This window comes from Crocodylus siamensis, chromosome 12 (genome assembly GCF_052110815.1).
Source record: "Crocodylus siamensis isolate JL-2025a chromosome 12, ASM5211081v1, whole genome shotgun sequence".
NCBI classification, from domain to species: domain Eukaryota; kingdom Metazoa; phylum Chordata; order Crocodylia; family Crocodylidae; genus Crocodylus; species Crocodylus siamensis.
Window position 1 is genome coordinate 6,575,327 of NC_143406.1, and position 27,420 is coordinate 6,602,746.

Genomic DNA, 27,420 nt, shown 5'->3' on the forward strand with positions numbered 1-27,420 from the left:
AAGAGAAGTCACATTTTTATGTACATTTCCTGCATTATAATCCAGGAGGAAAGACGAGTTCCAACTCAACAGCTCTCGTGCTGTATATTTAATTTAATGCCTTCGAAAGGACATGTTACACTGGAGGGGAAGCAAAGTTAACACGTTAGTACATTACACAGGGAGTTGTGCAAATGTAAGCAGTCTCCATCTTACGGTAGGAACGAACAAGATGCTCTTACGTCTCAGAGCATGAAAGCTTCAGGAGGCTGCATCCTTTCCTGGAGGTGGGCAGAACCTCTGTCTGCATTACTTGTGATTAAATATGCACATCCTAAGAGAGACACCGGAGTCCTTTAAGCTCTTCCACTGGAGCCAACAGAGACATTTGCCCCTCTGCAAAGGGTCAGCGTGAGGTTGAAGCCTACAAGCCAACGTAAGAGCTCAGCACAAATAAGACTCAATCGGGTCAAGAGCAAAGCTTCCTCTGACTCAGATGGAACAGGATCAGGCCCAGGGAGGGCTTGCAGGGCATATGTCTTTCCAAACATATAGCACAGGTCTAAAATGCATCCCAGGAAGGTGAAGTAAGCTTTACACACGCAATGGAGCAAGCATCCCTAAGGGAATATATGCACATTGGCATGCCCATGGCCACCAGAGAAGTATGTACATCCTCTTATGACCCTGTGCTTTGGATGGGGGACCTGCGCTGATAAAATGGCCTTTGCACTAAGGTACTTAGATAATTGCTGGCAGCCTCTTCCAGACACACCTCCCCGTCCTGAAAGCAACTGACCTGGGCCACAGAAAAGATCTAGGATTTTTGCTTCCATAATCACCTCTTTTAAATGCGGCACAGGCTGTGGAGCAGAGCAGGAGACCCAGACAAGGCAGCAACAAAGCAGTGTTTGCCTGTGGCACTGGGGAAGGGTCTGGAATGAAAACCCTGCAGACTGGGGGCATCTATTTAGCCACAGGACGGACCCTGCCACTGGGACTCTGACCTGGCCTGAAGGACACGGTAGGTATTTTCATCTGGACCTTCCAAACCAGTGCCAGCCCTGCTGCAGGTCTATCGGGCACGTGTTCAAGACAGGGAAATAGAAACGGCCCTTGAACTGGCTTTCCTCCTCCAGGGCTCGCAGCCACTGCTGCTCTGCAAACCCAAGCTGTGGGAGGAGGTAACTGTGGTTCAGGAAAACCCCTTGTTTCTGAGCAGGCTGACCTGGCTGGCCCTGAGCACCACTGATGGCTTCCAGGCTGCAGCTCCATCCAAGACTGTCCTCTATTTTTATTTAATCTCCTGGGCTGAGCTTGGCATCCATGGAAGGGAGTGGACGAATCCATGGGCGCTCAAGCTAAGACTTCAACAGGCAGGGACCACGGAGGCCTCCCTGCCGGTGTTTGGTCCCTGGGACAACCCTACTGCTCCATGCCTGTGTTCACCAAGCAGAGCACCAGCCTCCTGAATCGGACATGGGACCATCTCTGAACTACCTGCGGTCATACCGCCTCCCCCAGCACATTACATCGCAGTCAAGGTGTTGCCCGATCAGTAAGTCAGCCACTGAACCTTGGGTGGGCAATCGCTTCTCTTCTTCCCTCTTCCTCAAGACCTCATGGGTTTTCCCTGTGTACTCTGAACTGCTGTGTTACATTGCTGGTTTTTCCCACCTTCCACCTCAGAGGTGGCCGCATTTGATAGCTAATATGGGCTCTGTTGTGATGCATGGATAAAAAGAGCTATTCATCGCGGCAGTCATCATTTTGCCTGGTGTGAGTCTAGTCCCCATGACAAGGACGCCGCCTGCACCCCAAACCTGCTGAGCTCATGGATGCTATTCAGCCCCTGATGCACTCCAGCCCCATCCGTGGAGCTCCACACCCAGAGACTAATTTAGCTCATGGCATCTTGGAGCCCAATGCCGAGAGCTGGAAGGCTGGGTCTTCGCCTAGAGAACCTGGAACATGCTTATACTCTGCCATAATGAAGACACAAGAGATAATAAATAGAAACCAGGAAGCAAGTGAACAATAATGAGGACTCCCCACTTCTCTTTCGCATTGCTAATTCATACAGAAGAAAGGGGACGGGGGCTAGCACATTGTTTAACCAGAGCACTGCATGGTTCAGACCTATCCACCAGCCTGCCTGCTCTGTCCTGCCGAGCCGCTTTGTAAGGTAAGGGAGTGCTTTACAGTTTCAGGAGCCCGCTGGGCTTGGCTACAGCTAGGGGGGCTGACACACCTCGAGGGACAATGCAGGAGGGGAGCGACGTGCAGGGCTCCACCACGCACAGTCGTTCTTGTCTGATCCTTTCCCCTCGCTCTGCAGGGGAACGGTGCAGTCCGGGGCCCATCACGCTCTCCGCCTGTGCGTGTATCCTTGTGCTTCTGTAGCTGGAAAGGACGTGAGACAGAAGGTCAGCTGGGTTGGTAAAGACAAAGCGGCAGAGGGTTCGCAGCTCTGACATGACTCTCCTCCACACAGACCTCACCTGGGGGTATCTCTGGCCCTGGCCTGGGCAGGTAATGTCCAGCCTCTGACCTTCCCTATCCTTCCCCAAAGCCAGAAGCCTCATGCCAGCCCCTCATCTGATATCAGATGCTTCCCAACTCACTCCTGCCCATTCAGGCTTGGATCCTCTTCCTCTACCATCACCCTGAGCCCATCAGCCCCTTCTGCAAGCTTTTCCCTATACCAATGTCTCTCCCACTGCCTCAAGCCCCAGGTCTCCAGTCCTCCCTTCAAGCCCCTTACAGAGCAGCCCCGCTCTGCTTCTCAGTGGAGTTCAGTTGTAACCCCAGCCCCCAGGCTTTTAGTGGGGTGTTAGGGCCAGATGTGGGGTCTGCTGGAGCAGGTGAAAACATTCCCAGGGGTTTCAGGCATTCTGGGTCAGGCCCCTGCACCCTGGGAGAAGATTTCAATGCTGAACCATCGGTGACTTCTAGATATGCCAGTGTACGTTCAGTGGGGCTGCGACTGACTTAACCTTTGGGTAATCAGCCTGAGTTGCTCCGAAAAAAGGCTTGGTTGTCCAAAGAGGCTGAGCACCCACCCTCTGAAGCATCACTCACTGAAAGGGGTCTCAAACCCTAGACCGGAGAAGCCATCTGAGTCAATGGGTAGCTGTAGGTGCTGAGCACCTATGAAATCCAGCCACTTCTAGCCCACTGTGGTCATGGCTTTCACCAGCGTAGACTGTGGCATGCCAGCAGCCACTGGACATTGGGTTTCTGGCGGCCTATGGGGTCCCACAAGCAGAGACTCCACGGCGCTGGGTGTTGTGGTGGGTGCCCCGGGTCTGAAAGCTGCGCAGCTCCCCATGCCCTGTCCCCGACTCACCAGGCTGCATGTGCACCATGCGGCACAGCCCCTTCCCCGCCTGCTCCTTGTACACGGGTTTCACACACACTTTGTTGGTGGTGCCTGCGGCCAGGTCTGTCAGCAGCACGCTGTGGACCTGAGGCGAGACGCTGATGAGAGACGAGGGGCCCGTCTGCCGCCGGCACCTCACACGGTAGCCAAGGACTTTCCCACCAGCAGAGTCCCAGGATGCCTTCAGGGTGTTAGGGCCCATGTCTTCAAAGCGCAAGTGCTTCACCTTGGAGCCCTCTAACCGTGGGAGAGGGCAAGAAGATCATGTTACTGAGGCCTGCACCTGGGGAACCACCCCTCTTAGCTCCATTTTCCTTCCTTAGTGACCCCACCACTGGTGAGGACTGCAGGGTTGACAGCTCTCATGCCTCTACCAACAAAACCAGGGCAGCCTGGGCAGCACCAGGACAAGATTTGCCCCGTACCATTCTTTCCAGGGGCTCCACCCATGTTATGCATGGGGGAACAGTCTCATCGCCAGGGCCCAGCCAGTCCTTGGCTTCCCTGCCGAACCCAAGCGAGTGGTTCTGGTCCCTTCAGGAGCTGGACTGTGGTGCTCTCCATCCCAACGTCCCACAGCTCACCTCGCTGCTCTGCAATGCCTCACTCTTCCACCACTCTGACTCTAGCCAAATATCACCTCCTACAACGAGCAAAGTTTCAGGGACATCATACACGGGACTGCCCTCAGATAAGGGACTCTAAGAGACACCAAACTACAGCGGTGGGACAGACCCCTGATGAGACCCTATTCCCACCTCTTTGCTCTGCAATCCTCTCTCCTTTAGAGGCATCAAACTAGATCCCTGGGGAGGGAGCAGAGAGCAATGCCCACTCGTCTGCTCAAGCAGATCTGGGGTCTTCCGGGCCAGCTCGGCTTGCAGTGCTACTGGTGGTGCAGAAGGGCAGATCCTACAGGAGCCTGTATTGGAGACTGTACCCAGCTGCATTCCCTTCGGTCCTAGGCTGTATCCTTCCACCACAGTTTCCTGAAGTGCAATGTGCATACTCCAGAAGCTGCATGTTCACCCCAACCCCACCCCAATAGGGCAGACCAAGCTATTCTCTTGATTGAGACCTTTCCGTGGCCTACCTCCACTTTGCAGCAGGATGCTGGTTTTGCCTGCAAAGCTGTTGGTCTGGGAATCCAAAATAGGTGGAGATGGGATCTGCAGCAACTGGCCTGGACAACGGGTGGCAGGAGTTTGGAGCCGCTTCATGCCACCATTTGGAACCAGGGGCCACATGTGACATGACGGAGCCCTGCTGGGCTCGACCCCATGTGGCACCAAAGCTGGGACAAAAGGGACACTGCTCACTCACCTCCCTGAGTGCACGCTTTGGCTGACAGGGCTCTCTCCTTCCCCGACTTATAGATGGCCGCCACTGTCACCAAGTAGGTTGTGTTGAGCGTGAGGTTTTCCAGCACGGTGCTGTTGTGCTTCCCATCCACCTCCAGAAGTTCGGCTGAATTCCCGGGCAGCGGTCCGTACAGGACCTGATAGCTGACCACGCTGTCTGGCGTGGGGGACCAGCTGACCCGGAAGCTGTGCGGCGTGGACTCCGAGATGACAATCCGAGTAGGGCTGATTTCCTCTGCCAGGAGAGGTGCAAAAGGAAGCCAATTGGACATGTTAGAGCAGCATAGTTTCCTCCCTTCGGTGCAGTGTAATATGCTGGGAGCCCAGTTGGCCTCCTGACGTGTTTGCCAGCTCCACTCCGGGCACTTATATCCCCTGTCACTCTCTGCAAAAGTGCTTATAGGGGAAAATGTGCTGGGGAAAATGTACCAGAAGAAACTCTGTATTTTTCCCTTTGAGAAGAATGGAGACTTGGCATCCCCAAAACATTCGGCAGATCCGCCTCGGTTCTGCCCAAATGCTCGTGTGGGGGAAACCATTCAAAAAAGGCAAACCGCCTCTGGTGTTTTTAATTAACGTTTTCCAGCTGTCTTATGTCACAAAGGCAGAACACACACAAGATATGCTTGAACCGGAAAAGTTTCTTTTGACCCCAAGCGATTTTCCCCATCAGTTTTTCCATTGCGCCCAATTTCACTGATTTGATTTTTTTTGGAGGGGGAAAGCCTGGAAAAGCCAAACAAGCAATGATTTTCACAGCTCTAAGTAGCCACCCACAGCCCTCGCTACCCCCCTCAGACAGGGCCAGCTCTTGCTCTCTGCTCCCAGCTGGCCTGGGTGATGCAGGACATAAGACTGTCCTCAGCTCCTTGGAGGACGATGGGGACAACTGCCTGGATACTGAACATACACCTGTGTGATGCTTTGTCCCTCCCTGCTGCTGGTGGGACCTCTCTGAGAGGTCACTGGACCTACTGCAGCCTCAGCTGGTAGAGCTGGCCTTCCACTTCAGGCATTTGTCTGCCTGCTTTTGCCATTCTGCTGCCAACACTATAAGGTCGAGGCCAGGGTTATCTGTCCAGACGATGCCCAGAACAGCAGGACACTAAGCTATGCCGGGCTGCACCTAGGAACCCCAATATGCGCCCCCCATATAATACCTTGCAGAGTGGTGACCCTGGTGGTCTGCGGCGGGATATACTGTGTGTTGGACTCGGGGATGAGCACAACCTTGTAGGTGGTTTCTGGGGCAAGGTCGTTCAACAAGAGGCTGGTGCGGTCCCCGGACACCTGCTGCGTCAGCTTCCTCCCGGGCTCCTCTGCAGGGGTGTACTCCAGCACGTAGTAGCCGGTACCGCTGGAGAGAAGCTTGGGCCACATCAGGCGGAAGCTACTGGAGGTGATGTCCACAGCACGCAGCCGTGTGGCTCGGATAACCTCTGGGGAGAAAGAGCGACAGGAAATCACCACGGGCCAGAGGGTGAGCACAGCTATCCCTGGCTCCCTGGGCAATGATTAGCAACCACCGAGGAGCTGGAATTCCCATTGCGCCTCTGCAGAGAGCCCAAGCATGTTACAAACGACGCTTTCACAGGGGTCATTTGCCCCACTTCAATGCAGCTGCTTCTGGGGTGCGACAAAGCAACCGCTCACAGGAGGAATGCTGCATGACAGGGTAAGTCACTCGGAGGCAATGGGCTGGTTGGCAGATGCCAGTCCTGGACTATCTTTAGCTATTGCAGTAGCCAAGATAAAGCCTCCAAAACATGAAGCTGGTGCAGACTCCTGCAGGGATGGCCGGGCATTTGTAGAGAAACGCTAGTGGATTCTTTCACCACTGACACCAGGTCCAAATAAAACCCCACTGTTGCTGCAAGCATGTCCTGAATGATGGGTCAGGGTGTGTATGGCAAATCCATGTGTCTCCACGAGAGGGCAATGGAGACCACCAGCTAGAGGCACTCTGGCTAAGGGACTATGTGGTCTCCCGCTCTCTACTACCATAACACTTGGGGTGGCAGGGATGTCTCCACTCCCAGCTGGCCCCTATTTGATAGCATGCACAGGAAGCGCAAAGAACAGCTAGGACCCAAGCACCCGCCAGCCAACACCCCCCTCCGCCCTGCTGGTGCCACCTGGCTCAGGAAAGGCTTCTTGCACCATTCATGCGACTGCACTGCGCCAAGGGCAAGCTGCGATCTGCTATGCCAGAGGGCCCTGGCCCACAGGAAACCATGCTGAGCACCCACACACTTCATCTCATGGCAGCTGCTGGTGGCAGGGCTGCCAGGTGGGGCTCGGCTGCATCCTGCAACCCAGGAGCTGCGCTTGGCAAGTCAGGGGAGAGCCAAGCCTCCCATCCCTGCCCTCACTCATGCTCCGTAACAGCGCTGCACACCTACCGCCCCAGGCCGGTACTTATACTGCCTGCTATGGCAGCTCCGGCCCTGCCCACATCGTCCACCCGGGACCGACAGCTTTCACGTTGCCCGGGGCATGTTCTCTGCGTCGTGCAGCTGGTGCTGGGCCCAGCCCAGGGCAAGCCGGAGGGGACTGCATCTCTCTGGAAGTGTACAGCAAGTCAGCGACAGAGCGGGGCAAAAAACGCAGTCCCGCTGGCAGCGGTCTCTAGGCAGAGTGCCGCAGGCGGGCGATCCCAGTTGGCCGACTGGAAGAGGAGGCGTCTAATGGCACAGCCCTTGCCTGGCTGGGGAAGGGGGGCAGCCATGGAGGGCACTCTCAGGGCTGCACGCATGCCCCGTTACCCCGTAGCATTCAGTGCTGGAGGCTGCCCAGGACCCCTGTCCCTGCACCACTAAGGGTCCCCTCTGCCCAAACCCTCCATCACCTCCTCTGAGCCCCACTGCAAAGCCCGATCCCTTGGTGCGTTGCACACCCAGACAATACCCTGCTCTCAAGCAGCTGCTTCTTCCTGCGAGGACCCACACCGAGGGAGACCTCACAGCCCCTCCATGCACTACCTCCCCCCACCACTGGCATAAGAGCCCTCTCCTCTGGCACCATCCATGCGACTGCGCTGTGCTGAGCGCAATCCTGGGTGTTTCACTGACATCTACCTCCTGAGCTCTCTCTTTCCCCCTTTGCCAGAAATAAAGCCCTGGAGAACCTCCATCCTCCCCTTAGCCCTTCCTCTATTGGGAATGATGCCACGGAGATGCCCTCCTGGCCTGGATGGTGCCACGAATTTGTGGCCGTTAACTATTCAGGGCTTGCTCAGGGTTCGCCTCGCCTGCTGGCTTCTTCTTTGCTCCCGCCAAGCGAATCCTGGCATGGCCTTTCCTTGGGGACTGGCAAGTCTCCCGTCCGGGATTCCTGAGGCTTGGAGCCCTGTGAGAGGCAGAAGGGCACGTTGTACCACAGCTGCATGTGGGGCTGGATGGGGCCCTGCTAATGGGCCGCTGACAGGCTATTCCTGGAGGCAGGCTGCTCTGCTGCCCGTCGGCTTTGAGCAATGCAGCCTCCGACCCCAGCAGAGAAAACCAGAGAGGCCCAAAGCCCTGACCCAGGTGACCCCCACACAAGCAGGACCTGGCACGCTGATCCCCAGGCATCTCACCCAGGGACCCCTCCTCTTCACAGCACTGACCTTTGCTACCCAGAAATAAAAGCCTGGAGAACTTCCATCCTCCCCTCGGCCCTTTCTCCACTGGAAACGATGCCCTCCTGGCCGTGGCGATGCCCTCCTGGGTGACCAGAGCCATGGGGCGGCTGCCACAGCAGTCCTCAGTAATTAAGTAAAATCATGGCGATGCCCTCCTGGCCTGTACGGTGCCAGAAATGTATGCCCGTTATCTGTTCAGGGCTTGCTCTGGGTTTATCTAGCTAATACGCCTCTCAGTCCTTCACAGCCTGCTTGGTGGGCTGCACCTCTACAATTACAGGAGAGAGCCAGCCGCTGTGAGATTCCCCCGGCAGCCCGGGGAGGCTTGCAGGAGCTCCTGTGAAGGAGCATTTCCCTTCCTTAGCCTTTGCTGACTATCCCACTCTCGAGCGGTTGCAGCAGGCGATGCTGCGCCAGGACTCCTGGGTCCCAGTCTCAGCACTCGGCTGGCAAGGGACAAAGACGCACAGAAGAGCGGTGAGGTCTCTTTTGTGAATGCCTTTTAAAAGCGCTTTGTGAGCATCAGCAGGAAGCAAGCCAGCACGAGTCCTGACATCCCCTATTGATTGCACCTTCCACCGCAAGGCAAAGTGCCGTGTGGAAACCACCATCCCCTCTCAGACGTGGGGAAACCAAGGCACTGAAGTGACTTGCCCAGAGCCACACGGCAAATCCCCGACAGAGCCAGGGGGACCTCAGCGCTGTACATTATCTAGAAAGCCAACTTTCCTTCTCCGCGCAGCTGGAGCCCCGGCCAGCTGCCTCCCACCAGGAAAGCAGCCTCAGTTTTTCCTTTGAGCTGTTTCTTGGCTCGTCCAGGTGGGCAGGGACATTGCACGTCGTCCATGCCCTCGCTGCCTCTTGTTAAACACGTTGCCAGCCACCCGCACTCTCCACACCCTTCCTCGGCACCACGCAGGCCTGGAGACCATCCCAGCCCAAGTGTCTCGGCCAGGGTCTCCACACTTGCGTGGCACGGACCTGCTGGCAACTTCCCGAGTGCCAGGAAGGCCAAAGCCAAAGTGGCAGGGCTCTCGATCAGCTGCTCTTCATCAGCAGCTCAGGAACACTTGCTGTGCCAGCAGCCCAGCCCGGTGGCATCCCCCTCTGCCTCAGTTTCCCCAGCTGGAGCCAGGAGGTAACGTGCTTTGGAAAGGGTGGGAGGAGGGCACAAGGAGCAGCATCACCATGCTGGCTGGTCACGGTCCATTCTGGCAGGCAGGTTGTGGAGCCGACTGCCTTCGGCCCTCCCGCGGTGCACTCTCGCATTTCGAGGTGACACTTATTGGAGGGTGGGGAAATGATTACTGAGGACTGCGGTGGAGACTGCCCCGTGGCTCTGGTCACCCAGCGATGCTGTCGAGGAGCCCGTGGAGCCGAGGGCTGAGCTCTTCCCTGCCCCTGCGCTGCACCTGGCTGCACTCCCCCTTGCTATTGGACACAGCATCATAAAACATTTGGTTGGTAGGGACCTCAGGAGGTCACATCTAGTGCAACCCCCCACTCCAAGCAGGACCATCCCGAACTAGCTCATCCCAGCCTACCTGGGTCTCAAAAACCTCCAAGGATGCAGAGTCCACCACCTCTCTGGGTAACCTGCTCCAGTGCTTCACCACCCGCCTGGTAAGAAAGTTTTCCCTAATATCCAACTTAAACCTCCCTGGCTGCAACTTGAGCCCATTGCTCCTTGTTCTGAGAATAGCCCAGCTCCATCCCCTTTGGACCCACCCTGCAGGGAGCTGAAGGCAGCTATTAAATCCCCACTCCGTCTTCTCTTCTCTAGACTAAATCAGCCCAGTTTCTCTTGGGGCTTGCAGGACACGTACAATCCTGCAGGGCCCAGCCCAGGAGAAGGTGCCAAAGCGTGATGTCAGCTACTCCAGAGCGCAGACCCCGGGCAGCCGCGAGCAAAGAGCTGGCGCCGCGCCACACGTCACCCCGAAGGAATCCTCCCATTGAGAAACACCCACCGGGCCCTGCCCCGGCAGGATCAACCCACACTTGTCTCCCAGGTGTCTTAAAGTAGCTCAGCCGTCTGCCTGACTCGAAAGGGGCATCAGTGGCCGAAGCATCAGGAGGCTGAGTCTCACCCCTTGGCACTGGGCACAGGGCAGGGCATCTCCTCTGAAGCCAGCAGGGGCAGGTCAGCCAGACCAGGGTCCTGGCTGTCCAGCACCAGGTGCTAGTGCAGGATTGCCACAGGGCACGTCTCCTCCTGTCCTCCAAAACCCAGGTTCAAGTGAGAGCCAGGCTCCGCATACGGCCAGGTCGCACTGAAAGTCACTGGGAGCAGGCTCTGGTCCCCGAGCACTGCAACGCCGCCTGCACACAATCGCATCTCCCCCTGGCTCCACGCACACTCAGCGACACAGACCGCGCAGCCGGCAGGGCTTGAGCGCAGCGTCTCTAGGAGGCGGCCTCTCCGCTTAGCTCTCCTTCCGCTCCTGCCAGGTCTCAGCACCTTGTATCTCAGTTGCTGCCGCGTCCTCCTCTCCAGTCTGCATCACCCACTTCTTACATGGGCACACAATTCACTCCCTGCCCTCCCTCAAGCCCTCCCCACAGCTCCTGGGACAGCTCGACACAGTTAGGGTGCTGCCCGGTACTGTTCGGCGATTCCTTCATCCTACCCAGCCCGCCTGTGTCCGTCTTTTCTCTCCTTTCAGCAGACTGCCAGCTCCTGGGGGCTGTTTGTGCAGTGCCGGGGCCCCCGAGGTGCTACGCTCGCACAAATCGTGATGTCCGAATGACTCGAACCTTTGCTATGTTTCCTGCTCAGCGCTGCAGCCTTTGGGCTGCCCAGGTTTCGGGGAAGAGTCAGCTTTAAAAAACAAAACAGATTTTCCTGGAAGGTCGGGACTAGCTGACATCAGTGCAGCCACAGCTGCTCTCAGCAGCTCAGCATCTGGGCTGTGGTCTTGTTTTGCCTCCCGATGTGCTGGACTGAGCCTGGAGAGGAGCGTGGCTGCTGTGTGCCCCGCAGCTGGGCAGAAGTGCCGTCCTGGTGTGACCCAGGGCTCTGGGGTGGGAGGCTGCACGCACCCCTGGGGTGCGTGCTCCTTGTGCCCCTGTACCAGCCTGGCTCTGAGCTCCCTGCACAGAGCAGGAGCAGAGCTGTACAGGGGTGAGCACGTCCTGCCCCACAGGGCAGAGTCTAACTCCCAGAGGACTCACGATCTGCACTGGCGCAAGCACATCGGGCCAAGCCATTTGCAACCCTGAGCTCACCCAGCCGCTCTCCAAGCAATGCACCCATTAGCATGTTACAAGTGGGAAAACTGAGGCCGAGAGCCGCTGTCCTTCAGCCCCTGAAGGAGTCGATGGGAGCAGAGATCAGGAGGTTGGGGCTCCCCTGTGTTTCAAACCGAGACCCTTCCCCCTCCCCTGCTCTCCCTGCTCTCAGTGGTGCCTTTCATGTTGGCTTGGCACACAACGCCTGGCCCGGCTCCCAGAGACAGCCCTATTAACTCAGCTTTATTATTTGCCGACTTAGATCTCTGCTCCAACCTCTAAGAGCAAAGGAAATGTGCCTGCACCGCGTGGCGATTAGATACAGGAGAAAGCGTCTGGGTGCGGGGGCGCGGCAAGCTGTTCCTTTTATCGGCTTGCACCTGAGGCCGGGGCTGCGGGGAGAGACGGGGGACCATCGGCAGGGCGTTTTGCAGCCCGCAGGGATGAAAGCCAGTCCTTGCCTGGGCAGGAGCCGGGATGAGGAGATCTGCCAGCTTCCCAACAAGGCTCATTTGTGCATCTACCGGCAGGCTTTAAAATCAGTATCTCGTGGCAAAAGACGCCAACAGGATTGCGATGGTAACCATGCCAGCCCTGCTGCCTGCAGTGCTTGGGACGTACTGCCTGCCCAGGGCCCTGCTTGGGCTCCTCTGTCCCGTGCCCCCCGGGCAGGCAGGGCACAGCCTCAGGGGAAGGCAGGCAAAGCCGGCGCTACTATTTGATCAAAGCGTCGGCTCTTTTTCCAAAGGCCCCAGCTCCTGGAGTCAGTTTTCATTAAAAGCCTTCGAACCAACACATTTCTGGATCTCACAGATGCAAAGAAAAGCATGAACCAAATGTATGCTCAGAGCTGAAGGCACAGAAAGAAACAAGAGAACGCGGCACTTAAGAGGACTGGAAAAACCCAATAAATCTCTCACAATCGTCGAGACAGGCTCAGGATGGGAGACGTGCCTGGCAGGCTGACTTCTGACACTGGGAGGTGGCCGTGCTGTTCTGAGATGCTGCGGGACCTGAAAGGGCCCATTTAGCAGAGACCGCCCAGGCGTGCGTGCAGCACCTGGCACTTTCTGGGGCACGTTCCTCCGGGGGGGGGGGGGGGGAGGTGGCGGTCCCTGCTCTCTCTGCCATCAGGCTTGGCTTTCCAAAGGAGAAAGGTTTTTTTTATGTGACAAGGCTGCGGCATCACAGGATCCCCTGCAAGGGCTTAGCTGGCTACTCCCAGCCCAGCTCCAACCACCCTATGCCCCACAGGAGCCAAGTGCTGAATTAAAACCTCATTTACAACTAAGACGGAGACAGGGAAGGTGAATGGAAAGTCTACGCAGTGCTATAGTAACTGGCTCAGCTTTCCAAACAAATCTGGAGGTGTTGGGAGGCAACGCCCACGTGGACGGCAATAAAAAGCTGCCGGGAGACGTGCAGTGCGGCTAACGATATGCAAATATGCACAAGACGTTCTGCGCGGCTTTGGAAATTCTCTCTCCTGCCCCTTACTTGTGGCTTTTAGCCGCCTGGGTCTCTTTCCTCGATGATTTACAAGCGGGGGCTGGTGAAAAGCCAAATCACCTTTGGTCTCAACTGCAGAGCAATGTTCCTAGCCCCGGCTGCAACAAAGCAGGCTGTAAACCCCGACTTGTGTGGGCAGGGAGCATCTTACCGGACTCGTGCTAGCCGAATCGGGCTCCAAATCATTCTGCTCGGCTAATGCACGGAGCACGTTACAACACTGCACTGGAGAAACAAATCCGAATTTCTCTTGCTAGGCTCCAGGTCCTGCTAGCAACCACCGTGCTGGGGAATCATTCCCGGGAGGACACCAGCGGCCTAAAGGGCAGCACTGCGATCCCTCCATGGACACCAGCAGAGGTGCACGGTTGCATAGCTCAGGTCAGATCTGCTCCGGACAGCACGTGAAGTGGCCAGCAGTGCCCAGCACTATCTAGCTACCTTGGTTTCAAGGCATACGCACAGCCTATTCATGCCCCTGGAGCCTCCCTAAGACAGTTGTGAGCCATTCAGCAGGTGCTGAAGTGTTTGCACATTGCCCATTTAAAATCAAATAATTCAGATAATCCCCAGGCACATCTGAATCCTGCAGCGATGCTTCGTGCTTCCCAGCTTCCGGGTTCTTGTACAGGCATTACCTGGGCCGGTAAGATCCCTCCTTTACAGATAAGGAAATCTAGGCCATGCCCGTGGTTTGCCGGTATAGCTGTACCGGTACAGTGTACATGTAGTGGGCATGCAGTGCTTTGCGCTGGGCTAGCAAAAGCACCCTCAACACCCCAAAACAAGCTGCACTGATGTCGCGAATCTAAAGCCCAGTCGCCGATGTAGCTGCATTTCTATTTGAGGCACGCAGCTGGCATGCTGTGCTGTATTTGTAACACACTTTTGCTGTCACTCCTGGGTGATCTGAGAGGACACCTCTTCACACACCAGATGAACCCAATGGCGCCAGTGTAGACATGGCCAGGGCGGCGAAGCGAAGTGACTTGGCCAGTGTCCCGGGGGGAGTCTGTGGCAGGGGCAGGACACAGCCTGGATACCCTTAGCTCCCAGTACACATGTAATGCAGTAGGCCACATCTGGTTTACATCTCCTACCATGTGGACACAGTTGATAATGAAAGCGTAAAAAGCAGATGGTTACATTGGTGTCTAGGGAACCTTTGGAGCTGGAAGTAGATACCCCCACATCTCTACTTTCCAAGGGATTTGGAGACCTCATATCCACAGCCTCTCTGAAAGCCCCAGCCTTTTATTTTCACAATTCATCTTCTCCTGCAAAGTCCCTGGCTAACAATTAACCCAGGGGGGTGGAAGCAGAGGCCTTGCCTTTAATGCATTTTTCATGCTTGGTTGGAGCTGTTGGGACCCTGGCAACCTGTAGCTGGGATGACTCACTGCAAAGCCTTGCAGGTTCCTAAGGCACCAGACGACTTGTTTGAGCTTCCCTGAGCAAATCTGTACAGCGCAAGCACAGGCTGCCATCAGTCTGCAGTAGGGAATGCGTCCCGGCTTGCTTCCCGTGTTACAGCTGCCAGTCCGCGGCGATACCATCTCCTAGGGGAAGGCAACTACGTGTCCCCCTTCCTCCTTGAGGTCTACGCTATGTCTAGGTAAACAGGATCATTAACACAGCTGTCCAAACAGCCTGGACAGCTGCTGTCGGTGGTCAACAGGATGTCTCCCCCCACTGATTCATGCTACTGTCCTGACCTCTGCAAATTCAGAGAGCGGAGGAGGAGGAGGACGCAAACCTGCTCCACACAGAGATGCTGAGCATCAGCCTCACACTGCCAGTCCCTGGGAGCTGAGGTCTAGCATATGTGCTATCCCACACGGTGCTGAGGCCTGCAGCCAGTTCACAACAGCTGCTAGGGGCCTAATCGCGCAGATCTTGGGAAAGCAGGGCTGGAAGAGACTCCGAGACTCTGAAAGGATTTTCTAAAGCATCCAGATCTCACTGATGTGGTGTTTACACGAGTAACAATATCCAACTAGGAGCCAGGCTGCATCTTCAAAAGCCTGGACGGCTTTGAAAACCTAGACCTATGGTGCAGTGGTCTGCCTCTTGCCTTTGGCGGCTGGGCCACAAGTTCAAGGCAGCTCAGGCAGTAAGGACCTGGTTTTAAAATACAGCGGTTCCTGCTTCCATTAGTGCTGTTGACAACCTGCCCATGGGTGCAACCTCAGTCATCCCTCAGTCAATCAGTGGATCAATCTGCCCCGGTGCCCTATACCCTATCACGACACCCACATCGTTACCCTATCTCCTTGGCCCCGAGCACCAACTAACGTCATTGCCAGACCTTGGAGCCAAGCGTTCCTTGAGGAACGGAGAAGCGGGACAACCTGCTGAGTGGGGTTAACTCTTCCGGGGTCTCTGGCACCAGAAGAGTCGCCTCATCATAAGAAAAGTGCAGGGAGGGAACAAGGGGAGCTTCCCCAGAGTCCCAGCCCTGGCGGTGTGGGCCAGAGGTCTACAGAGATGCCGAGCGGCACCTGCACCTTTGCTTCCCCTACCCTATGAACCGTCTGATGATCACCCATCACTGAATAGCCATGTCCTTCCCCCAGCCTGCTGGTGTATGGTACCTGTGATGGCATCCCTTAGCTCCTTGGTGATGATGGGCAGGTCGTCCACATCCACGAAGTGCAGGTGCTTCTCAGGTGGTTGGCTCGCAGCCGCCGAGAGCTCCAGGAAGTTCCCCCGCCCCGTGCTGACGATGAAGACCGTGACCCCCATGTCTTTCAGGAGCTGCATGGGGGGGGAGATGTCATCGGTGGAGAAGCCGTCTGTCACCCACACCAGCACCTTGGGCACGTCGGGCCTGGAGCCGGCTTCATCCGTGAAGAACTTCTCCTTGGCGAAGGAGAGCGCTTTGCCCGTGTTGGTGTCCCCCATGAGCTGCTGGGTGCCTCGGATGGCTTGCTGCACCGCCTCGCTGGACGGGTACCGGTCGAAGGGGAACTCTATGGTGGGCACCGTGCTGATGTGGATGATGCTGGTCTGGACGTCGTGGGGGCCAAAGGTGAAGGGTCGCAGGAGGTCCCTGATGAACTCCTTGACCTTGGAGAACTCGTAGTAGGAGACGCTGCCAGAGCTGTCCAGCAGGAAGAGGATGTCCCCCTCCAAGTCCGGGATGAAGGGCTGGGGACCTGGCAAGGGGAGAGAGAAGGGGATGTTACTCAGATGGCACGACCCAATTCAAACCAACGCAACTCCTGCCCTGGGATTCCCCGGGCAAGCCCGGCGCTAAACCCTGAGGCCTCTATGCAGGCATGCGATCGGGAGCTGGCCTGAGGAAGGATTTGGGGATTTATCCCTCGCCTCCAAGTTTTATGTTCTGTCCCCACCTCTAGGGCAGGCGACTTCGTCTCCCTGGGCCACCCTTTCCCCTCCCGTGTCGCACGCGGCGTCTAGCCTGTACCGAGGCCTGTGCTGCTGCAGCCACGCTGCTCCCGCTCCCCACGCCACCTCACTGAAAGCTGAGTCAGGTCCGTCCACACGAGTAGAGACCACGGCGTGCTCAGACCCTTCAACCATCACCTCTCTGTGGCAGGGACCAAGGCCGTGTACAGCACCTAGCACAGCAGGGTCCCCTCCATGTCTGGGGCTCTCAGTCATCACGAGGCGTGCTCGTGCCTTTTAACAGCATCACAGCTGCCGTGCTGGGATGGTTCAAGGCTCAGGAAGGCGTTGGGAGGCTTGGTCTCCCTTGATGCCTGGGCCACGCCAGAGACCAGCCCCGTGCTACCTTCCAGGCTCCAAGGGGCAGCGCCGGGACCATCCATACATGCACAGCACCTAGCGCGCACTATAGCATACCACAGTGCACACCTCCTGCAGCAAAGCTAACACAGGAGGCTGACAGGCCGCGGGGCTCACTAAACAGCCCAGGAGGAGTCTCAGCCCTGCCGAGAGCCTCTTGCCCTCCTGCTCTTGGCAAAGCCCTGTGCATCACGGCTGCCAGCTCCAGCCTTGCAGGGGCCAGGCCTTTTACGGGCATGCTGTGCACGGCCTCCAGACCCATCAGCGAGATTCAGGACGCGTTTCAGCACTCGCTGCTGATGAGCCCAGCAGAAGCAAAGAGGAGCCCCAGCTGTGGTTTTGCTCCCAAGGATTCGCTGCCGAGTTCATTTTACCATCACGTTTTACAGAGCTGGAGGGTGGGGGGGAAATGGGACACAGCAGGGGAGCAGGAGTCCGGATAAGCATCACTATTTCACTAGCACCGAGAGGCTCCAGGGTGCTCGAAGCTGCATGAATGCATGACAAGAGACTGCCCCTGATCACAGCCCTTTATAGATGATGAAGTCCCCAAAGTCCCCATGCAAGGCATTTACTATTATTATCATCCTCCCTTTATATGGGCAGAGAAACAGAAGCATGGAGACGGAGTCACACAGGCAATTAGTGGGAAGCAAACCCAGGAGTCCTAGCCCCTGGCTGTCTGCTCACATCACTAGACACCAGTCCCTGAGAGCGATGGCATCTATTCCCTTAGATGCACATCTCGCTGCACAGCGCTCAAGCCATTTTCTGGCGCTTTCCCATCCACAGCCAGGGGCTGGAAATGTTCTCGACGCGCCGGCTCTGCAAAGTTTCCAGCCAGCCCGAGACCATCCGTTGTTCAGACCCTGGGAGGCACAGAAACATCCATGCTGGTCACCCTGGCTGTCTGGGCCTAAGATAGAGCAGGCCACAGAGTCAGGAGCAAGCAACGGGCTCGGGCATTGCTGGGAGCAGGGAGCAAAGAGCTGAAAGCGTCTTTCATTTCCTGATACTGCTCGTGGCCAGAAAAACAAGCTGGGCTTGGAAAAAATAATCAAAGATAAAGGAACTGGGGAGAGAAGCGAGGATAAGTTACAGCTTCCAGGTTCCCAGAAGGGGTGGCTGGTTTCCAGAGTGGACACTGGCCTTGGTCCAAAGGCCTTGGCCAGAGTCCAGCCATGGTGGGCATAGGACACCGCTGGTTGTAGACTGGGCAAAGCTCAGCTCAGCTAAACCAGGAGCTGTGTCACCCCTGGGAGGAGCTCCCCAGTTTTTTGTGTGCTGTCCTTGGAGGGGAAAATGTGGGGAGACATTGGCTGCGGGGGACGGTGCTTCTCGATTCAGCCGGCGGGTGATATTTCATTCTGGACCTGTACTGGACCCACTGATAGTAGGAGACGTCTCAGTGCACATCTCCAGGAGAGGCCTGGCCAGGGTCCAGATCATTTGGGATGGTAAATGAGCTCATGGTGCTTCCTATAAAAGATGGGGCGTCTTCTCTGCAAGCTGAAGGAGTCTTCTTAACAAGCCATGAGCCTCGAATAGTGACCCCTCTGTCACCCGCACAAAATCCACAACCAGTCAAGTTGCAATATCACCCTGTTCTGCTGACCTAAATTCCCTGGGCAATTTTTGCCACACCACTCGTATCTGATTTTCCTAAAAACTGCTTCTTACCCCACCCCAAAGGGGACAACGTCCTAGTTTTCATTTGGAAAGGCCTAAGAAATCTTTTGAGTTGAGGAGTGACTGCTGTCCTGTATGACAGAGTGAAAGAACCTGAGGAAAGCGGAGGAGGAACAGAAATAGATGGGACAATCTGCTGTGATAGCAGCATTTTTTTGGCTGGCTGATTTATTCCTAGCTGGGGGCTTGGGCCAGAATTGAAGAAAGCCTTTATAACCTTACGAACAAGTGCTGTGTATATCCTCAGGGAACTCCCAATTCCAAGCAGTGGGAGATGTACTGAAAATGCTTTGGCTCGGAGGTATGAAGATGAGCCATGTTACAGCGTAGGAGCCTTTCCGCTCTGAACACCTGGCACATCACTGGATGTGGGCTGGAAGAGTAGGGAGGCACAGCAGACTTGATTTATCCCCCAGCAAAGCTGCACTGCAATTGGCAGGGGTTCAGACAGCATTAGGCAGGCTCAAAAAGCTACAAGATTGGCTCAGAGACCATGAGATTTGCAAAAATGATAGCACGTTAGCTCATTTTTCACCAGCCTTCTGGTTTTTGCAGCTTTAGGGTCACAGGTTTTCAGCTTTTATCACTACAAGGTCCAAAAGGGGACTGTTCCCCACCCTCATCCACCTGTGAAAGTTGACAGTCTCCCTTGATCACAAGTTTCCAGGAGCTGGAGCTTTAAGGCGAAATAAAAAGAGACGTGTCGCAAAACGCATGGGAGCTGGCAATGCAGAATCAGGCACTGTCGGAGGCAACTGGCAGCCTGTTGTCATAAGAGACTAAGGACTGGAATAGCACGCAGTACTACAGGCCAGATGGGAGGGTGGAAGAAACTGCAGTGGAAATACGAGGACTGAGATCGATCCCTAGAGCAGGAGGGTCCAAGGATACAACAGCAAGGAGCTCTGCAGGTCTGAAAGTCCTTGGCAGAGAGTTGTGTGTGGCCCTAGCCCAAGCAGGGGGGCCAGGAATGAAGCGTAAAGCAGGCCTGGCATGGAAGAGCAGGGAGGGCTGCACAGTACGAGGTGGGGGCAGTGGCCTGCCGCCGTGGGAAATCAGGACACAGGGAAGGAAGAACTTCAGCCAGAACTGTCCTGAGGTTCATTAAGCAGCATGAAAGGAGGAAGCACCCGCAGGTTTTATTCCCCTCCAGGAAAGTCCTGATGCTTCCTCCCACTTGTCCCAGCCTCACCACCCTCCCTGGCTGCTGCCTGGTGTCTCTCTGATGCTAGGTGCTGGTGCTGGAGCTACAGCCCGGTCCTGTTTAGGCACCCTATACCTCTGCTCAGGCAAAGGAGAATGCTGGGCCTGGGTCCTCTGCCCAGGTTGAGTGGAAGAGACTCAGAGATCCTGTCTGATCTTCACTTCAGCTAGTGTGTACATGTAGGGAGTGCACATGTAGGTGTGCATGACAAATGAAGTGTGTACGTGTAGGGGTGCACATGTAGTGTACATGGCAGATGTAGTGTGTACGTGTAGGGGCGCACATGTAGTGTGCATGACAGATGTAGTGTGCACGTGTAGGGGTGCACATGTAGTGTGCATGACAGATGTAGTGTGTACATGTAGAGGGTGCACATGTAGGTGTGCATGACAAATGGAGTGTGTACGTGTAGGGGTGCACATGTAGTGTGCATGACAGATGTAGTGTGTACGTGTAGGGGCGCATATGTAGTGTGCATGACAGATGTAGTGTGCACGTGTAGGGGTGCACATGTAGTGTGCATGACAGATGTAGTGTGTACATGTAGAGGGTGCACATGTAGGTGTGCATGACAAATGGAGTGTGTACGTGTAGGGGTGCACATGTAGTGTGCATGACAGATGTAGTGTGTACATGTAGAGGGTGCACATGTAGGTGTGCATGACAAATGGAGTGTGTACGTGTAGGGGTGCACATGTAGTGTGCATGACAGATGTAGTGTGTACATGTAGAGGGTGCACATGTAGTATACTTGGCAGATGTAGTGTGTACATGCAGAGGGTGCACATGTAGGTGTGCGTGACAGCTGTCGGGGTGCCTCTGTGATGGCAGGGGGCAGCTCAGTGTTTCAGCCTATGGTTGTGGCACTGGGAGCGTGTCAAGATGCACACAGGTGTCAGGGTGCAGTGAGAGCAGGAGGTACTGGGAATATTAAGCTGTCTGCATGTGTACGTGGATCAGGAGTGGTAGGATGTGCATGAGGTCGTGGGGAGGGGGTCATGGTGCTTGTGTTTCAGCACATGCACATGTGTTAGGAGGGGGTCTCTCCAGGTGTGTCTGGGTCCACATGTGTGTTTGCAGCGGGGGTGTTTCCATCTGTGCACTGGAGGTGCAGGGTAGGCGAGTATACACTGACAGCATCAGTGCGTGTGCTCATGGGCAGTAGCTGTGTGTGCAAGTGTATCAAGGTGTGCAAGCGGCAGGCAGGCGGTGTGGCATGTATCACCTAGCTCAAGCATTTACCTGCACTGTGTCCGGGGAGTCAAGAAGCGACAGGGCACGTGATTTTCAGGAGGGGAGAGCGGGAGCAGGTGCGTGGACCTGGTTACTCTGCAATCTAGAAACCAGCCACTGGAAATAAAACACAGCTCTTCCCCTGTTAACTTCACCTTTGCCTCAGTCACCCTGTCCTCACAGCGATCCTCCTCACCTGCTTGTGCTCCCTCCCTCGGGAGCTGCACCCCAGGCCCTGGCTGGAGTTTAAGATACAGGAGCAGACGAATTACTCTGTCTTGGATTAGCAGATAACCAAAAGATGACGCAGGCACACCAGACCTGCGATGAGCCATCAGAAAGAAGCCAAACAAAGCCTCCCCAGTTCACTATGACCCCATCCAAAAATGGAGAAAGTCAAAGGCAAATACTGGTGACTAAACAACAGGCAGGAATAAGCAACTCAGAGCGTGTGTTCATCATGCCCAGCTCTAGGTGACCAAGGCCAACACCGTTTTTGGCCCACACTGCGCACAACACCCCAGCATTGCAGCCTGGGAGCTGGCAGAAAAGAACTATACGGCAAACCCCATTTTTTCTTGCCGATAGAAACAATTTCACCTAAATGGGAAAAATTTTGCAGAACCGTGGCAAATATTGAAGACATTTTTTGGCAGGAAAAATTCTGGAATAAACTGAAAGGTCAAAGCAGTTCACTACAGCAGGAAACAGAGGAAACTGCACAATGCCTGTTTTCTGACATGAATCCCATGTTGGATTTCTGTCCTGAGATACAGTCTGACATTTTTTAACACGTTTTTTATCCCAATTTGAAACAAAGTGGAATTCGGAGAATCGCCGAACTTCTCAGGAAACATGAATTGTGTTTCACATCCAACTCCACTTAGCAATGCAGACCAGAGATGCCAAGTCCGTGGGGGCCCAGGAGCCCTGACCCCCCCTCGGGAAGAGGGCTATCACCTGGTATGCATAACGCTTTCCATGTGTCCATCATTTTAGGTCCCCCCCTTCAGCAAAAATAAAAGTCAGCGCCTATGCCCAGACAGGCTCACAGAGCAATAAAATTAATTTCTTGGGCATTATAACTTGGTTTTTCCTTGATGAGCCGGAGGAGGAATGGAGCAGGTTAGTAATACCCAGCTGTAATGCAGTGGTTCTCAGTCCCAGACAGAGGTGAGAGGAGAGGAGGGAATAATTTATGTCTCCTAAGTCCAAGCTCATGGAGTACTCCTGGTATCAGGAGTACCACTGTGAAAAGAGTTGGGCTGACAAACACCAAGGACGCGAGACGGTGACAACAAGGATGGGGGCAGCATGAGCTGCAGTCCTGCCCTGGAGAGCCTCACCTCAGGGAGCCTGGTCCCCAAGACGTAGCATTCAGCATCCGCCTTCACCAGGTTGTAATTTAACCAGAAGGGGACTCCGGCAGGAGGGACAGCGGAGGAGAGGCCGAGCACCACGTTGCACCTTCCCGCCCTGCCTGACGCCCCGTCTTCATTCTGTTTGCTCAGAGCCGCCCGCATCCTCCTGCAGCTGTGTCCAGATGTGTGGAGCAAGTCACACAGCTGTAGCTACTACCGCTCGTCGCTTCCCCCTCCCGGGACTGTGCTGCTGCGTGCCAGCCTCAGAGGGCAGCATGGGCCCCTCGGCTGGCAGCCCCATAGCTGTCTCCCTGCACGAAGTCATCTGTTTCCCTTCCTCTCCTCCATGCCCCCACCCCAGCCCCGGGGGCGTTGCATGCTGCAACCAGCGGCTGCGAGAGCCACTGGGCCTGGCAGGGAGGGAGGATGGCCAACACGCTTTGGTACACAAGCACACCGCACAAGGAGCCCATGGGGAGAGCAAGGAACGTGCGAGGAGGCAGCAAGCTCCAGTGAAAGCCCTGCCCTGCTAGGGACTTTTTGTTGCTCCCTGGGCCAGCCCAGAATGATCAGAGGAAAGAGCCGAGGTGCTCGCCGCAGCTAATGCATGGCAGGGACAGGGCCAGAGCTGGGAGATGTGCAAGGTGAGATACCCACACCTACGTCGGGATGCTGGGCGAGCTGGGCACAATGCCATCACCCACCCAGGCTGGGGAGCCCCCTCGTGCCTTGCTGGAAATGAGCTCGTTGATTGACTGGTCCTTTAGGACCTACCTTGGCCAGGAAGGATGTTATATTCAGTGGCCTACAGACACTTGGGAGCAAACTTTGGTCCAGGCATAGTACTTACTTTACTCCCCTCCAGGGCAGAGAGTCAGGGGGTCACCCCTTTATTAAGACAAATGCTGTGCCTAGGTCACCTCTCCCTGATGCTGAGTTCCCTCCATGCTACCAGAAAACCTCGCTCCCCTGGTCTTCTGCTTATGGAGCAGAGCTATGCTATTCTTCTAGGAGCATGAGGGCTTTCCACTTTGTTTCTGCATGTCCCCATCTATGTTACGGTTTCTCTGCCTCTGGAGATGAAGCTCTGGCAGATTCTTCTGCTGCGTATCGGCTGCTTTTCCAAGCGATTTGCGTTATGCCGCCATGTTAAAACTCAACCATCCGGGAAGATGGAAGGGGGGGATTTCTTGCTTCCAGGAGGATCTCCGAGGCAAGAAACCTTCCTCGGCATCATCAAACCTTCCCAGCTCAACCCCAGCCCTGCACACGCTCTGCTGCCCAGCTAGAGGGGCTGGCCTGCTTTCCAAATCTCTCTTCGGCCTCTTCCGTGCGACATTGTTAAACGCGCTTTGCCGAACTAGCGCACAAGATCCGGGCCCTGGGTTCAGATCAGCCCACACCAGCTGCTGTTCCTCAGAAAGCGGCCAGGGGACCCCCAAATGCAGAGTAACTCTAAGACTAGCAAGCCCAAGCTGTACCCGGACCCTGAGCTCTGGGAGCAAACAGCAAAGAGCTGTGTGCCCTACAGCCACGCTCTCCCTCGAGCGAGGCATGTTGTGATCCACACGACTTACAGAGGGCATCAGATAAGTCACTGGAAGGGAGAGCAGAAAGCTGCCGGGATCTAGCTGGGAGAAAGCAGCTGGCCAAAGCTTTTCTCCTGCTTATATCCGTTGCCACAATACACGCCATACTGCTTGACTGATAGGGGACTTGGAACCGGTCAAGGGGACCGAGTAGCTCCAAGGGAGATCTGCCTCCAGGCTTTGTGATGATGCCTTAGCCCCCGGTCCAGCCTGCCCTACAAGAAAAGAGCCGCACTAGGCACTACAGCTGAAGAAAGCTGGTGTTGGGCTCCCTGCAGCCACCTGGGGCCGTAGCGGGAGCTGAAGAGGGAAGGGCTCCCATGGGACAAAGGCACTAAAAGGCCCCCCAGAAATGGACCTTGCCCATCAGCTGAGCCTGGGGCTACTGAATACCATCCTCCGGATGAGAGAGAGGAGAGTCTGTTCTACGGGACAGCAAGGCAGGAACCACCTCCCTCGGGGGATGAAATCTTCAGGGGAGGAAGCACAGGGCTCACACAGCAAAGACCCCTAATCTGCTGTGCAGGCCGCATCCAGGGGCAGTCGTTGTACATGCAGTACAGGCCACAGGCGGAGAAAGCACCAGACCTCTTCGTGAGCGACGAGGGGTTGCTGCACCACCGGATTGCACAATCCTATTGGGTTTTCCTTGAAAACCTCCGCTGTGCTGGCAATCCCTCCAGGAGTTCAGACCACAACATACACTTTTTGCTCTCGTGGCTCTGGAGGAGACCTTGCAGACATGACTTGAGTGTGCCTTGCTCTCTCTGTATGAATGTGGAGCCTTGCCGAGGCACAGAAGAGCAATGGCCTTCGGTTCCAGTTGCTGCACAGGGTTGGGGCGGGGGGTCATCTCCATCCCTGTCTAGTGCCCATCATGGAGCCTTCTTCTGGGGGCCCCATTCCACCCATCTGGCCCCATGCTTCCTCCCCACCCCCCGATTTCCTCCCCAGCTACCTGGGTTAGCAGGCAATGTCCTCTTTTAAGAAGCTACCTGATGGGAATGAAGAAGCCCCGCTTCACTGCGTGGATGGCACGACCTCAGGGGCTCTCACCACGGTGCAGAAAGGCAGGTAGGCACAGAGCAGCTCCGAACTTGCCATCCTGCCAAAGCGCCTGCTGTCGCCCCTGCACAGCCTGGCATTGGCTGCTCACACTCCCAGCCTCATCCAGGTTTTTAGACCCATCTTGGGACACACAGCCACGTACAACCGAGCCCTGGCACGGCTTTAGGCCTCAAGATGTCATTTGTGCCAGCACAAAGTTGAGGGAAATCACTGCAGAAGCCTGGGCACTGCTATAAACAGCTACCCAGGGCAGAGACAAAGGATGGATCAGGTCCCAAATATTCCCCCCGACAGCCCTACAGAGCACTAAGACTCCAGATTTACACCGGGGCTCAGGATCTAGCAGGCCGCCTGCCAACTGCAGTGCTCCACAAACAATGGCAATTGAATGAATGCACCGAGGCAATCAGCCCCCAGGGCTCAGAAATGCCACAGGCCACCCAATAACTTCCCGGTATTGTTAACTTTAATTGTAACCCGCGTTTGCAGGCTGCAGGGAAAGCCGCTCCTCCAAGCACACTCTGCCCCTCGCACAGCAGCTCTCGCTGAGCACCCAAGATGAGATCTCTGCTGGGCCTGGCAGCCCCTCCAGCACGCAGCCTGGCTCCTTTCTTAAGGTCCCCCAAGGGAAAACTTCAGAGGCATGAAGCTGGGAAGTACAGAGCAAAAGGCAAAGCCTGGGGCCTGTCCCCTACCCGCAGTCGCCTCAGGGGGGTGCAAGGCAAAGAAATGAAAAGGCGACTCATAAAACTTGGCATCTGTGTGCAAAGAACATTCCTCTCTTAGCACTGCAGCTCGCTCCTTGCTGGATGTTTCAGGGCACTGGGTGTTGCTTGGACCTGCTCAGGGGATCACCATGGATATATCCAGTGTGGTAGAAATGACCGACAGCAATAAAAACTGCCACCTGTGTGGGCATCAGGAAGTCCTGGCCTGATGCTAGGTGCTGCCTGCTTGGGCATCTGTATTAAGCTCTGCAAATTACCCCCCGCTGAAAGAAAGCATCTGGGACCCTGATCTTGAGTTGGGCTCTGGTGGGTCAGAAGCCTCCTGAAGTCAACAGCAAAGCACTGTTCAACTTCAGCCGAGACGGGGCATCTGCCCCTCCAGGACCGCAGCATCTGGGGGCTGCTTACCCAGGTGGGCTAGAAGTTGGGACAGGGACAGCCCTCCTTCTATCAGCCCGGCAAAATCCACCTGTCCCTGCTACTGCCATCAACAGCCAAAGCACTGAACTTTTCCTCCCCTTTTCCCCAGCCAAGAAGAAAACCAATGCTGTTGTCACAACATTTCTCATTACCTGTTCCTGCCGTGCGGGACACTCCTGATAGCTGCGGAGAGACGCAGTTGTAACACCCCCCTGCCACCTCTTCTTTCCCACTTCGCTTTCTTAAAAGTGGCAGCACATAAGTCCCTGTTCCCCCATCCCGCCTGGGTCTTTCACACCACCCCAGAAGGAAAACTTTATAGGAGGAGGAGGATGCGGTTGTTCCCCACCCTGTAAACCTCAGCAGGGAGCACTCCACAGCAGGTTTGTGGTATCAGAAACCACTTTTCGCTTTCTTTTTTCACGTCCTGAAGCTTTTCTTCAAGAAGCAGCCAGGAATCTCTTTCCTTAGCAGCATACCCAGCTCGACCAGCCCCCAGAGCAGTATCATTTTATTTGCTTAAACAAAAATCAACCAAGTTTTCTCTGTGCTGTGGTAGTTGCAGGAAGTTAATAATCACCCCTCCACACCCTTGCTCACACCTGCCCTGCTTAGCACCGCCACTGCATTAATCCTCCTTTGAAAAGCCAGAGGAACTGGGCTCAAGCATATCAAGCAGTAAAATACAGTCCAGCCTGAAGGCTGTTTCGGAGCTCGTCAAGCACTCACCTTTCTCAGGTATACTCTGTCCCCGAGCGACCTGCAGCCACAGAGCAAAAGAAAGTGCAGTCCTGGCAAACATAGCAAAACTCTGGCTGGGGAGGGGGCAAACTACCTTAAATCCAAAAGCTGGGAGCTGTGAAGGCAGATGAAAGGCTTGAGATCAGTCATAGTACGTAGACAGATCCACCAGCTTCCAGATCCTTGTGTCTACGCATGCAGCTCCTGCCTTGAGCTCAGACCCCCCCTATATATTTTTTACTGCGCTATTTCAGACTCTGGCTGCTGGAAGCAATTTCCCTCTTTGTCCCCCCCCCTTTCCAAGTCATAAATTCGTCCTGACAGCAGGGGCTGGAGGAGCAGCGCAAGCAACACCCCTTCTGCTGCTGCGCTCCCAAGTTAAACTTGCCTCTGGAGCGTGGATTGGACTGCAGGCAGTCCGCCTACAGCTGGAGCGATTTAAAGAAGAGATCCCTATAGTGCCAGCTTTGGCCCTGGGAGACCCTGGCACGGTGCAGCTGGAAAGGAAGAGAAATGCTGAGGCTGAGTTACT

At 55.6% G+C, this 27,420-nt stretch overlaps 1 protein-coding gene across 1 annotated transcript; it reads right to left on the reverse strand.

Annotated features, from left to right (window-relative positions):
- Nucleotides 1-73: 73 nt before the first annotated feature.
- On the reverse strand, nucleotides 74-27,259 carry VWA1 (von Willebrand factor A domain containing 1). The gene is made up of 6 exons (XM_090023903.1): nucleotides 26,877-27,259; nucleotides 15,679-16,242; nucleotides 5,883-6,161; nucleotides 4,685-4,957; nucleotides 3,329-3,598; nucleotides 74-2,382 (listed from the first exon to the last, which is right to left on the reverse strand). The coding sequence occupies exons 1-6, from the start codon at nucleotides 26,947-26,949 to the stop codon at nucleotides 2,342-2,344; spliced, it is 1,500 nt and encodes a 499-aa protein (XP_089880029.1). The 5' UTR covers nucleotides 26,950-27,259; the 3' UTR covers nucleotides 74-2,341.
- Nucleotides 27,260-27,420: the final 161 nt, after the last annotated feature.

Excerpts from the sequence above, each read along its gene's own strand:
- VWA1 (XM_090023903.1), bottom strand. The coding sequence starts at position 26,949 with ATGTTTGCCAGGACTGCACTTTCTTTTGCTCTGTGGCTGCAGGTCGCT. Across the intron at positions 3,599-4,684 it reads CAAAGCGTGCACTCAGGGAG|AGGGCTCCAAGGTGAAGCAC; the intron begins GTGAGTGAGCAG and ends TCCCACGGTTAG. Across the intron at positions 2,383-3,328 it reads CATGGTGCACATGCAGCCTG|CTACAGAAGCACAAGGATAC; the intron begins GTGAGTCGGGGA and ends CGTCCTTTCCAG.